Source organism: Phoenix dactylifera, chromosome 9 (genome assembly GCF_009389715.1).
Source record: "Phoenix dactylifera cultivar Barhee BC4 chromosome 9, palm_55x_up_171113_PBpolish2nd_filt_p, whole genome shotgun sequence".
Lineage (NCBI taxonomy): Eukaryota > Viridiplantae > Streptophyta > Magnoliopsida > Arecales > Arecaceae > Phoenix > Phoenix dactylifera.
The window spans coordinates 17,766,010-17,780,332 of NC_052400.1; the positions used below are offsets into that span (position 1 = coordinate 17,766,010).

At 39.7% G+C, this 14,323-nt stretch overlaps 1 protein-coding gene across 6 annotated transcripts; it reads left to right on the forward strand.

The window, feature by feature from the left end:
* Positions 1-10,304: 10,304 nt before the first annotated feature.
* LOC103709454 lies at positions 10,305-13,430 on the forward strand. Of its 6 annotated transcripts, XM_039130294.1 has the most exons (4): positions 10,305-10,545; positions 10,929-10,970; positions 11,022-11,808; positions 13,064-13,430. In XM_039130294.1, the coding sequence occupies exons 2-4, from the start codon at positions 10,961-10,963 to the stop codon at positions 13,077-13,079; spliced, it is 813 nt and encodes a 270-aa protein (XP_038986222.1). In that variant the 5' UTR covers positions 10,305-10,545; positions 10,929-10,960; the 3' UTR covers positions 13,080-13,430. The 6 variants fall into 6 exon arrangements, with proteins under 6 accessions (XP_038986222.1, XP_008793209.1, XP_017697064.1 ...); XM_008794987.4 differs by having other exon boundaries at positions 10,305-10,970; XM_017841575.2 differs by having other exon boundaries at positions 10,830-11,808.
* Positions 13,431-14,323: the final 893 nt, after the last annotated feature.

A 14,323-nucleotide genomic window follows, 5' to 3' on the forward strand; every position in this document is an offset into this window, starting at 1 on the left:
TAGTATTTTCTATTTGCATCAAAGTTTCCATGGATAAGAAGCATATAGTTTACAACTTGATCAATGATACTCGCAAAGATCACAACTACAAGATAAGAGGGCCTTTCTCCAGTCACCCAATTCATTCAGCAAAGGCAAGTTGTGAATTGGTTCGAATAGAAAACATTTGCATTATGGTTCTGTTCTATATGAAAAATAAGGATATGTTTCTATACCACCTTCTCCAAGTTTCCCTTTATGTTTATTTTAATTCACACCTCTGACCATGGGAAAGCCAATAGCAACTAGTCCACAAAACTTCATATAAGGGATACCAAAAGAAACAAGCAGTCAGCTGTCAAGTATCAAGTGAAAGGATCCATCACGCAAAATGGAAAGGAATCAAGTTAGTTTGCTAATAACATCCTTAATTTGTTGTATTTTACTTTATAAGAAATGAAATTTAAATTAGTGTAGTAGAAAGAACATCCTCATAACCTATTAAAACAGTAGAAATCTATTGCATGATATTCCCAACATAGATGGCCATTCACAATTAGAAGTTGTTAATCTTTACCAAACTTCACATAAAATTTGATAAGGAGATAAATATTAACCAAAACTGATAACCACTCAGTTAATTAGCAGAACTACGAAATCATCAGTGCAAAGGTTCCCTACCATATATTATAATAAACAACAATTTCAATCTGGAATACTGGGTGGGTATATACCTTCAAAAAAAGGCATGCAGAGGTATCATGGTCAGTGATCCCTAATGCAAGCACCAAAGTTAGGTGAAGAAGAATATCAATCATTATATGTTGGATGATGCATATAGCTCAAATAAGTACATAATAACAGGAAGTATTAAGTGCTTAAGATCTGAGGAATCATAACGTCAATTGACATGACACAGCCTGGAAATGTGTGCTATCATCAGGAGGTTAGTCCACAACAAGAAAATGACAACAAAGTGTGAATGTAATCAATTACAGAAGAACAAGACTACATTGCATGAGTTAATTACAAGAATCCAACGTGACCTGAATGTGAAATTCTGGTAGTCATTTTCGCAGATTTTCAGCAACTTTTCATCGTCCAATGCTATACAAACTGGGTGGAAGTTATGTTAATCACCTAATTCCTTCAACACCACTGATGTAGATCCCTGTATCCTCCCCTTGAAGCACACACATAGTTAGAATCATCGCAGATTGCTAAGGTTAATTGGTACATGCCAGCTTTAACCAGTCTTGTACCTATACATTATATTAATTTTCCACGTTAAGGCCATTTCAGTACGTATGTAGGGCACAAAATATGAGAAAATCATGCAAACTTATGAGGGCCTTATGTTTGTGTCACGCCCCGAACTCGGGGCCCGGGGCGCGAGCAGACGCCGCGCACCTGCAGGGCGGGCCCCGCAAGCACGCAAGGCAGATAAATCAGATCAACCGTCAATAACTAATTAAAGATAACTTCCAGTTTTCATATCAAATGTCCATATATACATAAGTCAAAAGAGAAAGTCAATATCCACTAGCTAATTACATCATGATCACTCTATCCCGTAATCCCCATAATCATATATCATCACCTGCAAAAATGTAAATGGTAGGAGTGAGCTAACAGCTCAGTAGGCAACATCATGCAATAAAGTCATCATATAACATGTCATGATGCATATAAAAAGCAGCTAAAACTCATGAATCCAAAAATTCACACGACAATCCGTAAATCCGATCCGAGACTCAAAATAACTCAACCGCATGACTACGGCCACATCACCCAGTGGCATGGTTACACCGAAGTGCCAATACAACTCTCCGAAGAGCCGCTCCACTGAGCCAACGCACCACTGTGCCGCACCCCCTGGTGCCAAACTCACGCTCCACTGAGCCGCTCCGAAGAGCAAAATGCACCCCTGTGCCGCCACTATTCTATCACCGGTGGTCGCGGTGTCAGAACTAGTTCCTCAGTACAAGTCGACAGGGCCAATGTATCATCCCATTGGCGGGGCCTAGACTATAGCCACGCGGATTTTTAAAATCAATAAATCAACTTTCCAACTCAAGTCATGAACAAACTCCCAATAGTACAGTACATAACAGTTTATGAAATTAAATATTAATTTCTAATTCTAACACATAATGACAATAATAATTTAATAGTTTATGAAATTAAATGCTTAATTCTAATTCTAACATATAATGCCAATAATAAATCATACATCAACATATGCATGATACATGTTAAAATTCTACTTTAAAGCAATAGGTCACCTACCTGGGTTCGCTTAAAATCCCTGCCACAGATATCACGAACCCCTGATTAAACATAAATATTAATTATTTAATTAATTTAGAAACATAATTTAAACTAATTCCAACCCCTTAAACTCCTAAGTTCAAAGATCCAATAATGGGTCCCCAAAATCGAGCATAGACCCTAAGAATAAATAGACTAAATCCCAAAAATCAGAATCCTTTAAATCCAAAACCAATTGTGGCCCAACACAGATTAGGCCCAACTGAACCAAACCAGATTACAGGTCCAGATCAGATCTTGGGCCCAAACCAACCCAGCCCACAGATCCAATTAGGTCCAACTCAGCCCAACACAGATCCCTAGTCCAACCCAAACCAGGTCTGATCAGACCATAACAAAACCCATTCATGGAATAGGTGGAACCGGTTCACAATTTAAACCCGGTTCAAAGTCTGGTTCACCCTTAACGCACGGATTACAAAGCAAGGAAAAACCCAGACCGAATAAAGAAGAAAAAGAAAGAGAAGAAGAAGAAGGAAGAGAAGAAGAAGAAGAAGAAGAAGAGGGAAAGGAAGAAGGGGGGGCGGCGCTCAGTCAGCCGCCGCCGGCCACTCCACTGTCACGGCGACGGAAGGGAAGAAGAAGAGAAGAAGGAGAGAGAGAGAGGAAGAAAAGGGAGGAAAGAGAGGGAGACCGGGGCTGGAAGCCCGGCCCCCGTTCACCCACCTCCGGCCGAACCCGTTTCGGCCGGATTGACCCCGGCCGGCCACCGTCGGCCGGCCGAATCCCACAAAAAAAAATAAACTTCCCCGAAACAGGGGAAGTGAAACCCAATAATTTCCCCTTATTTCTCTCCCCTCAAATCTAAAAATAATAGTAACTATGTTGTCTTGCTCACCTCCGGTCGTCGACGAGTGGTTCCCCGGCGGCGATGGCGGCTCCGGCGATGACTACGGCTCCGGCGATCGTCTCAAGAAGAGGGAAAATGAGAGGAGGAAAGGATTCAACTCTCAAAGGGATGAGGGCTCCTTTGAGAGTTCACGAAGAGAGAGGGGGAGAGAGAGAGAGAGGGAGGGGGATTTGCGGGGGATCCGCTGGCCGTTCGGCCGGCGTGGTCATCGTGGTCACCCCCACAATGACCCAACTGAAGTCGGCACTCCTTGCCGACTTCAGTTTGTTGGGCCCTAGGACGGGCCCAATTCAGGTCTTCACAGTTTGTGTGCAATTGTCAGAACAACTGATGAGCAGCCAACTTCCAACTCAAAGAACATACCATTGAAACACAATTAATGGTCAATTTATCTTTTATCTTTTTACTTGAAGTTAACAGAAAAGTATATTATAACGAACTAATGAATAAATTCTGGCCAGAGAATCTTCAGATGTTTCCAAGGAACAAAAGAAATTAACCACCAAGATTACAACAAGGAGAGCAAGCACGAGAGAGGGAGAGAGAGAGAGAGAGATAACCTTTCCTTGGGAGCAGTTGAGACAACTTCCAGAGCCCTAGCATGGCCTCAACCTGGTGGGCAATGCCATTGAAGAGATCATAAGCAAAAGGAGGTGAGAGAAAAGTGAAAGCAATCGGAATTGAGGGCTTGGAAAGGGGGGAAATTGAGATTCAGAAGGAATTAGGCCCAAGGTGTTTCAGAATTGAAAGGGCAAAATATGGGAGACCTCAAATTATGGGTTTTGATAAGAGGTTTTAATACAGGAAAAAGTTGCATTACGTGAATACAGAATATGCATTCCATTCAGTTACAGCTACACAATTTTTGTTCTTTGCCTGGAACAATGGTGAACTTCACCAAGCATGAATGAAAGACCCATTAAGCAACGCTGCTTTTACTTAAGATTTCAGTCTGTACGGTGTGAAGTCTTCCATTGAAGGTTATCAAAATGCACACATGAGGTAATCCAATAATTTGCAGCCGTGAAAATCTTCCAAAAGCCAAAATAATTCCTTTTTTGAGAGAAAAGAAGGAATACTCACCTGCACTACAATTACCTAGGTCTAAATACATGGGGACGCACAATGTAAGACTCAAACCCCGACCCTTTGGTTGCCAAGCAGAGGGATGTGATCACTGGGACAATCCCCAGTTCACAAAAAGCCAAAATAAATAAAAGAAATCTAAAAATAGAAGGGCTTTCTGATCCAAGAAGAACAGGACATCACCGCCATTTTCAAAGTGCAGTTTCTAGGGTTTCAACTGAAGCAGTTCACAGCAATCTTGCATCACTCCAAGAAGAAGGAAAAGAAGGGCGGCAGGGTGACTGGTTATCTAGGTTTAGACCCGGAACCGATCTCAGATGTCTCGGATCTATAGAAAAAGAAAATAAAGAAAATAGATAGAAGGTTGTCTGATGGAAGACGAAGATAGAAAAAACATACGATGATTGTTTAGGGTTTTATCTGACAAAGGTTGTAGCTGCCTCAGATCAAGCAAGAAGAGAGAGAGGATATGCCAGAACAACAAAAGACGCCTATGAAATCGTCTGATCTGGCCAACAAACAAAAAAAATTGGTCTCAGAGATCGAAAGAAAGAGATCAAGAAAAGAGGGGCTTAGCATCAAACCTTTCCTTTCAGTCGTCGCATGGCAGTTTCTTTCCCCGAGCAATCGACGGATCTTGCCGAGAATCACAATGAATTAGTATCATAGCTCACGGAAAAGAGATCAAGAAAGAGATAGGTTGAGATCGGACCTTTTCTTGAGGGAAGGACGGTGGTAGCTATCGGAACCGGAGAGGAGGGAAAAGGGTAGAGCGGGCTTCAGAGGGAAGGGCATTCAAAAGTGGGGAGTACGACTTCACACCGGGATGGGGATATTTATAAGCGTGTTAAGGCGGTGCAGTCCCCAAATGAATGACTAATATGACATAGCCGATCATATAAATAAACTTAATAAAGTCGGCACCGCGATGCCGACTTAGTTTGAGATGTTTGGTGTCCTTCATAGGTCCTTGCTTGATCTATAAATTATCCTACAACCCTGAACTACAGAGTTGGGGTAAAGTCGGCATCGCTGTCTTTCTATTTGTAAAGAAGTATGTTATATATCGCATTACAATTATTTACAGGTACTTTGTTGAATTTAAATTATTTATAAGATCTTGGGATACAAGTTTCAGGCCTCTCATTGAAACATAACTTATGGGTCTCCAAATGACAAGCTTCATATGAAGTTAGTGGGACTTCACTCCACATGGAAACGCATTGAAACAAAATCAGTTTCAAGTCCCTGGCTCAATTATAATTTACTTATAGGTACCTTATTAGCAACACTTTGCATGCATCTTTGGACTTCACTTTGCAAGAAGATGAGTTGACTAAATTATTACAAGGCCCCTAATTGTATGTTAATTTGCCTACAATTCCCTGACTTATAAGCTTCATATGAATGTTCTGCCGACTTTATTTTGTATGGAAATATGTTGAGAAATTGATTTTGTGATCTAACCTTAAATTATTTGTAAGCCCCTCGGTTACAAGCTGGTGATGTTTTCTTCTTCTTCTTCTTTTTTGTGGTAAGGAATGTGCTGATAAATTTGGCAGGCCGTGTCAACTTCACTTTGTATGGAAATATGTCGAGGTAAAATTATGCGTCATGATTGTTTCTATCTTCTAATCTCCTAATTTTTCCATCTATTGCGGTATTTCATTCCGCCAGTTTATAACTCAAGAGAGGCAAATAGAGCCTAACCTGCAGGCAAGATAAACAGTGGCAACTGGTTTAACAGCAATATGATAAGGTCAAATACCATCGATTCCTTTCATGTTAAAAAAAAAGAAAAAGAAAAATGAAACATTATCCCAACTATTTGGGATCAGCTTAATACATCCAAATACATCCAGCATCTGATTTTTTATCTCATGAATGACCATCAACTTATTCCATAAGTCCACATTTGTTGTCCAGGATTAGGTCTCTAAGATGGCAGTGATAATTAGGTTTGCAATTTGCACATAATATCTCATTCGGATAAAATTGTTAAAAAGTTACACAACTTGCACCCAAAACAATTTACTTCTCAAAAATTCTTGAAAAATGTCATATACATAAAGAGAAAGGTTATGCTTCCATATAAACTTTTTTTTTGGAACTATTGATCAGAAAGATTTTTTCCTTTTTTTTTCTTTTTAGCGGCTATTTTAAGAATAATAGGCAGAAAGTGACTAAACAGGGTAAGAGTTCATTTTGCAGCTAAAAGTAAATTAGTATAGAAGATATGAGTTCCATCTTTTATAATAAGCAAGGTCACATAGATCATTCTAGGAGAATAAGGTGGAGGATGCTTTAATTAAGAAGAGGAGGTAGATCGATACCTTACATGTGCATCTATGTTTAAATTAACTCTCGTGTCTTAAATTACATCACTATTTTATTCGAAAAAGGCTTTTCAATAACAAACTTAGAATTATATGAATATACAAGGTGAGAAAAATAATTAGAACTTTTTACTTTTTAAAAAGCATCTTAAAATTAAAAAAAAAATATGTGTATAATTTACAATGTATATGGGAATAAAAGTTACATATTGGGTGAAAACATGAGAAAGTAAGTAGTCATTGTGATAGGGCTACTTCAATGGCGGTTGGGATAAAATATCTTGCAATTGGATTTTTCAATCAATTATTAGTCTAAGAGATAAATATTGAAATTATATGGAATACAAAATAGCAACACAAAGAAGATATGTGACATATTCAGAAATAATATGTTTGCATAAATATCTTTTTCTTGTCTTATGAAATTCGTCTATTGACAAGCTAATTGTGATGACGAGATAAAAATGATTTTTATCATGAACTATCATGTGATCGGCCATACTATATAAAAAATTGATTATGTATTTGAAATATTAATTTAGAATCACTGCTCTCTTTTTTTATGATAAGGGAGGTAATGGCCATCCGGCCTTTATTAAGTAATAATAAGTGCAATATTAATAACTGTGAAGTGTGACTTTGGTATTAAGTGATGGAAGATTTTTTTTTTTTCAATTATTGATATAGAAAATTTCTCTTTTTTCAAATAACCATTATGTCTGAGTTCTAATATCTTTCTACAGATCAATGGTGCAGCATTCATATGTTGTTTGCTCTTGCACTAACTAGTGCACATATGGTTTTGATGAAGCAAACAGATATATTTCGAATATTTTTATATGATATGTTGGTGCTCATAAAAAATGACGCATTTTCTTTTCTTAACAAAAATAAGGGATTGGTGCATATATAAAGAAATGCATATTAAAGGCACAGAGTGGAGACAAGGAATGAGGAGGTCCCATATCTACCATGATATATATATATATATATATTTATTTATATATGGTGTTATTTTGATTTCTTTCGTCTAGATGGATTGGTAATCCGGCTTAACCAAGCAAGCAAGAGGTTACATTGGACCGACTATGTAGTTATAGGGTGGAATCCAACAAAGAAGTTGGCTTGAATTGAGTTCAGGTCAAGTGGAAGTCCAGCTCAGTTGGCGTACAAACAACCCAGATATCACTGATAACTCAGCCAGATTCCACAACTTCTAACACATAAAAGATATCTTGGTCAATAACAATTTCGGTATAAATTCGGATACCTTCCATGAAGTATAGAGAAAACTACAATCTACATAATAGATCTGAGATCCATATGAATCTACTCAAGCTTACTCATATGTGTATAACTTATTGGGACAATATTATCCATGAAGGCATCGTAATGCTAGCTAGCTTGTATTTGCCTAATTTTCATGCATCACTATTCAAGATAGTGCATATTTTGATGTAATATTTGTATCTTACAAAATATAAGTTATAAGGATATTGATATGTTACCATAAAATAATTATCTTAGTTTATCAGGTTACTGCAAATTAATTTCACTCCGTACAAATTTGAACCGAAGCAAACCTACAAATCAAGCAACCATGGTTGATGCTTGTTATCGACATCATACATTCATACTCTAAAATTGCATTCCTGGGGACTATAGCCTACCCACAGATTGTGTCGACCTTAATGCATCTTCCATGTTCCAACTAATAAATAGTAGAAAAAGAAAAAAACAATCTATATCACAACATCCAGTTCATCAATTTATCTTTTTATATGAGAACAGGACAACCATATGAATGGAAGAATACAGTTTCCTTGATTAAGACTTGGCACGAGCGCGAAGGACAACTTAATTGGAATGAGTCAATTTGGTGCAATCCCCCGCCCAACGTGACACCAATCCATCGAACCCGTCTTTATGGGGAGCAGTGCGGTCCATCGTCTACGCGATATCCAACCGTCCATCTGTTAACAGCGAGACGCTATCCTATCCCCCAGCTAATGGTATTAGAGGAACACCGGATCCTCCCAACTTCCGCGCGCGGGGCTGTTATGATCGTCCAGAGGCCCACGTATCGGACGGCCCCGCTTGGGTGGAAGTTTGGGCGATGGGGACGAGGGAGCGGGGGAGAACGTGGAGCGTGTCCCACCCTCCGTCTCTGAGTAACGGATAGGATGATAAAAAATTCGTACGAGGTGATATAATAACGGATAGTTTTGAAATAAAATACAGGTGAATTATGGGAATGTCACCAGATGAGCTTAAACTACTCCGGAGCAGAATCCCTAATTTTTGGTGGTCTTTGATTGGTTGTTAATGCCAGCTAGGAACATGGAAGAGGTGACTGCAACATTATTGTAGCTATTGAATATGATATTGACCTTAAGGCAGCATTTTGATGACATAGATGTACATATAGGCTGCTAAATAGCAACTGTTCTACAACATTGTCTCTCTGGAGAATTGTATATTCTGTAATTTTATGTCAATATCATAATATCTATATCCATCATTAAATAGAAAGTCTATGTATAGCTTTATTTTGTTATTTTGCGGCTGCAGAGAATTTGGTTAAAACATTCTAATGTTATAATGATCTCAATAGATTTAGTTAGTTTGTGTTATGCAACCATGACTACATTGTTACGATCATGGTAGATATCCAAATGAATCTTCGTGAAACCTACACTGGCAAGAGAAATGTCGTGCTAAGTTTGAGAAAATATAAATATGAGGGGCAGATTATTTATTCAAAGTTTAGGAGGGTAAGAATACCTTATAAAATGGTGAGGTAGAGACAATGATGCATCTAGGTGGGGGCCTAAAACATCCTCATAGAAGCAATTCCTAAGTCCTTCATAGATATATGACCACTTGCATCAATCATATATCTATTCTGAAATTATACTATCATAAATTAGCTGCAAGTAAATTATTAATTCTTGAAATATACATATATTGTTACCATGTTGATTGTCTCTCTCAAAGACATCAAAGAGAATCTTATCTAAGCGTAATAAGGTCACCTTATTGAGCACATCCTTAGCAAGTGAAAATATTTTTTATTAAATAAATAAATATATATTATTAAAAATAATTATTTTCAGCCAATTGCAGCCACACATCAAAAACAAGCAAACTCAAAATATAAGGTACATCAACTGCCACAAAATTAGGTGAAACTATTAAAAATAGGTGGTAACAATTATAGTATGGTATGACCTAACATGTTTGCATTTTGTTGGTATGATTCTAATAAATTTTTTCTCTTTGACTGGTGAATCAAATTTGGTAAGTTAGATTCAAAGTAGCGTGTTGAATATTTTTTTTCAGTGAAAAAGAATTAATACCAGAGCTCTACGACATTCTAAAAACAAAAGTCCTGATATTGCATGAAATTAAAACAAACATAAATGTACCCACAAAACTTTTCATTGCTTGCTGTAAGACATTGCATGTAGAAAATGTTGATCCCACTGGGATATTCAATAATAGCCATTTTTTAGATTTCCAGCACCTCAGAGCCAAAGGTTACGGCACTGCTCGCGATGTAGATTCCCGTCGTTCGGTTAAATTGTATCCCATCATTGGACCGGTCCCCGACAGAATACTGGGTCCCTATGTGGGCCCTCCCTCCAATCCACCCTCGCCACGTGTTGCCTCCAACCACGGTGCGCGTGAATGCCGCGATTTTAAAGCCAACCCTTTCCGACATCCGCCATCTCCCCCCCTCCTTCTCTCTCTGAACCATCCTCCGCGGGAACACGCCGTCTCCCAGATCTCGTCCTCGCGCCCCGTACGTCCGAGCCTCATAAATCCGCGCCTCTCCCCGGTCCGCTGTCCCCGGAATTTCGATGCCCGCGGGGCTCCACACCGCCGTCTTCTCCTCCCCCTCCCTCCTCCTGCTTCCCTTCCACCAAGCCTGAAAATTTTATCGCATTTCTTTTTTGAAGGGTAAATTTTTTATTGCATTTCATCTGCCAGAATTTCTACTTCTCGTGATTTCTCTGCTGTTGTATCTTTTTACATCGTTTTTTTATCATTTTCCTGTAATTTTTTGGTGTTCCTTTTATACCTTATATCCGATAATAAGTATACTACTTTTCAGGGGACTCTGTACTAATTTTTCTATATCCAGTTTTCTTTCTCCAGTTTTTTAAAAGTATCGAATCATCCTCTTTTTAGTTTTTTCGCATAATTGTTATACATAATTTTTAAATTCGCATCTTATATTTCAGGAATCTTTCCTTCGGATCTCGTAGTAATTTCACAGTAATTGCGACCATTTATTTATTTATTTATTTAGAATATATAAATAAAATAGTGAAGCGAATCAGATCAGTTCAAGTTGTCCGGTCTCTGAGAGAGAATGGCGGAAGGGCCGGCGGCGAATCCGGTGCTCCAGAAGCCGCCAGGCTACCGGGCGGAAGGGCCGGCGGCGAAACCGGTGCTCCAGAAGCCGCCAGGCTACCGGGCGGAAGGGACGGCGGCGAAACCGGTGCTCCAGAAGCCGCCAGGCTACCGGGACCCCGCGGCGCCGCCGGTATCGGCCTCGAAGCCCCCGCCACGGCGGTCGCAGCTGCCCCCGACCTTCCGGCACCCCGGGAAGGCCCCCCGCCGCCGGCGGTTCTCCTGCTGCTGCCTTTGTTGCTGGCTCCTCGCCGCCGTCCTCGCCCTTGCGTTCCTCCTCGCCGTCGCCGGCGGCATCGCCTACCTCTGGTTCCAGCCCCGCCTACCCTCCTACCGCGTCCAGTCCGTCCAGGCCTCGCGGTTCCTCGTCGCCGCCAGATCCGACGGCACCTTCGTAGACGCCACCACCGCCGTCCGGATCCTCGCCTCGAACCCTAACGGCAAGATCGGGCTCGCGTACGGCAACGGGGTGGGGCGGGTGACTGTGGCGGACAACGACGGCGATGTGGAGGTGGGGACGGCGGCGATCGCAGGGTTCGAGCAGGGGAAGAAGAACGCAACGGTGGTCAGGTTCTCCGCAAGCGCGAAGGGGGTGATGGTGGACGACGCGGTAGCGTCCAGGCTGGAGGCCCGCTTCCGGAGCAAGGAGATCCGGTTCGCTGTCGAGGTCCGGACGAGGCTAGGGTTCCGGGTAGTCGGTAAGACTACCGGGAAGTTGCCAATCCGGGTTCTGTGCAAGCCGGTGAGTTTAAAACAAGTTGAGCGAGGCCAGACACCGCCTGAGTGCCGCATCAACCTGTTCAGATGGTAAGTTATTCCCCTTGTTTTATTTATTTATTTTTTAATCTAAGTTCTAATGTTTTCCTTGACCATCTTCATAGGTGAATTTCTTTAACTATACAATTGGCCATGTTGGTTTACTATTGTTCTAATTTTTTTATCAATACTTTTGAAATTTTGTCATTACCTGTCCATTTTGCATATTAAATTGTTTTCAATATTTGTTTGATTTTATAGTTTTTCTTCGAGTTATGATCGTTGTGTGTGATAGAATACTTATACCAACATGGACATATACATTCCCTTTGACAACATACTACATGGGAGTGGCAATAATAGATGAACGGCTTCCTTGTCATTAAAAATGAACTAAGTTAAAAATAAAAAAAAAAGAAAAACATGATAACAACACAAGATAACGAACCCTTTCTGCTCCAAGTGATCATGCTATGTTAATTATTGTTTCTAAAATAACTTGTGGTCCATCTTTGGACGCCCTTTCTAGCATTTTCTTCTTAGTCTTGTCTTGTTTCACCGCCGTCATTCGCTCCCAAAAAGATAGTTATCTTTTAATAGATACGGAATGGATAAGCTTCTATTGACCATACGGAGGCTTTTCTAATGTATTTGTCTCGTTGTAAGTATCTCGAGAGGGGATGTGATCTCATCCATATGGAGCTCCTATTGAAATGCCATCTGTGTTGGTGGGTAGCGTGGTAGGCTCCATATCATTTACAACTATTGGTTCTTAGAATAGACAACTTATGGGTGATCTTGCATGAGTATCGGAATAACACACACTCTTTACGGTGGGATTGGCGTTTGTGGTGTCGAATTAATTGAATTAAGACATCACACCAACCTTTTCTGCTCATCATTTCCGTTTCAGTTATTCTATGGAGATCCTACCGATTGAAAATTGTTCAATAATCTATCAAAGTTATACATTCTGCTCATGAACTATTTGCCACATGTTAAGGAACACTAGCAGGTTGGAAATTAATGGCATTGCCTGTTTTTGGTGGTGGAGGTGGCGTTAGGGTTTGTAGTTCTCACCGTCACCATGCATTAAGAATTTTCTAGTATCTTTATTTTTTAAATTTTTTTCTTAAGTTTAATCATTTGATTGTTTTGAAACTTTCATGGATTTTGTGGACATTTTTCTGCATCAGTAAAGCTGCTCCCTAGCTGAATTTTTAGCCAATACTGAACTTGTAACTTCATAAATTTTATCATTGTCTGCCTTGCGGTGTGATTCTTGTTTTGTGTTGGTAAATTTCAGGATTAATCTACATTGATCGGTCAAGGAAGGACTCCAAATTAAATGTCTGAAAGTTCTGGCCTTCGGTGTTGTATAGTTATTGGATACGAGAACCTTGGCAGTGGGAAGAAGAGAGGGACCTCCATGTGGTTTCAATTTGGTTTATTCACAGAAAACTCGTGTCCAAAAAAATAACTAATTTTCTGTGAGAAGCCTATTGGAAGCTTGTGGTTTCGCTTTGATGAATGCCATTTTTTTTCTTGTATAAGACACTGTATTATTTTTCAAAAGCTGTGATCTAAATAAGGATCTGGTTGGATTTATTCTTGAGGAACCCTCTAAATGTGACTAATAAAAATTTTGCACGCCGGACGGCTGTTTGACTCTAGTACTGCATAATGTTCCATTTATTTATTTGGCACAACTTAATGACAATTGGGTCAGTTTTACATTACAAGTGGGTTGGTTGGGTCTTGTTTGGATTTTGAGCCAAAGATCTGTTTCAATTACTTGCTACAACACCAAAGATAAAGCTCAGGGTCGGACCTGCATCTCGAACACTTTTATCTGCTGTAGTTTAGAAGGGCTCAATTCAGCTATCATTGGGACTGGCATGCCTTGGGCTTCAAATTTCTGGTCCAACTCTCAGACCGACATTTAGCTTACAAATTCCACATTCAATAGCTCAACCTTCATTCAACTATAACATACATATGCATGCATGGATGTCCTTATCTTTGCTTGTATTTGTGTGTATTATTTACATAGATACCCATTCTAGCACAACATGAATAAAGAAACGAGGTCGCAATTTACTTCACAAGTGATCGGAGTGTGTAGATCATCTTTGTAACAATGTGATTATGGATGAACAAATATATATATCTATGTATGTATGTATGTGTGTGTGTATATATATATTATATCTAAATGGAAAATATATAATGGTGGATAATTTCTGATGAGAGCCAAACTCCAAGTCGGCTTCATGCATGGGCTGAGTCCAAGTAATCTAGCTAGCTTTGGAAAGTCAAAAATTATTGCATACGCGGTCAAATTTGCACATGAAACCAATTATTGCAGTGATGAGCATGCGATGAATAGAATCCACAACCGTGCATATCGATGATTGGTGGTGTAAACCTTTGCACCAAGATGGTGCGCAATAATTTTTCCGAAGGAGTCATTAAACCGGCAGTATAAATAGTAAGGAAATCAATAGCAAAGAAAGCCATTAACTAAGCGTGGCCTCAAAGTTTGATTCAGCCTGCACCATCCTGC

What these genes read in the sequence shown, in the direction of transcription:
- LOC103709454 (XM_026806496.2), top strand. Translation starts at nt 10,961, where the DNA reads ATGGCGGAAGGGCCGGCGGCGAATCCGGTGCTCCAGAAGCCGCCAGGC.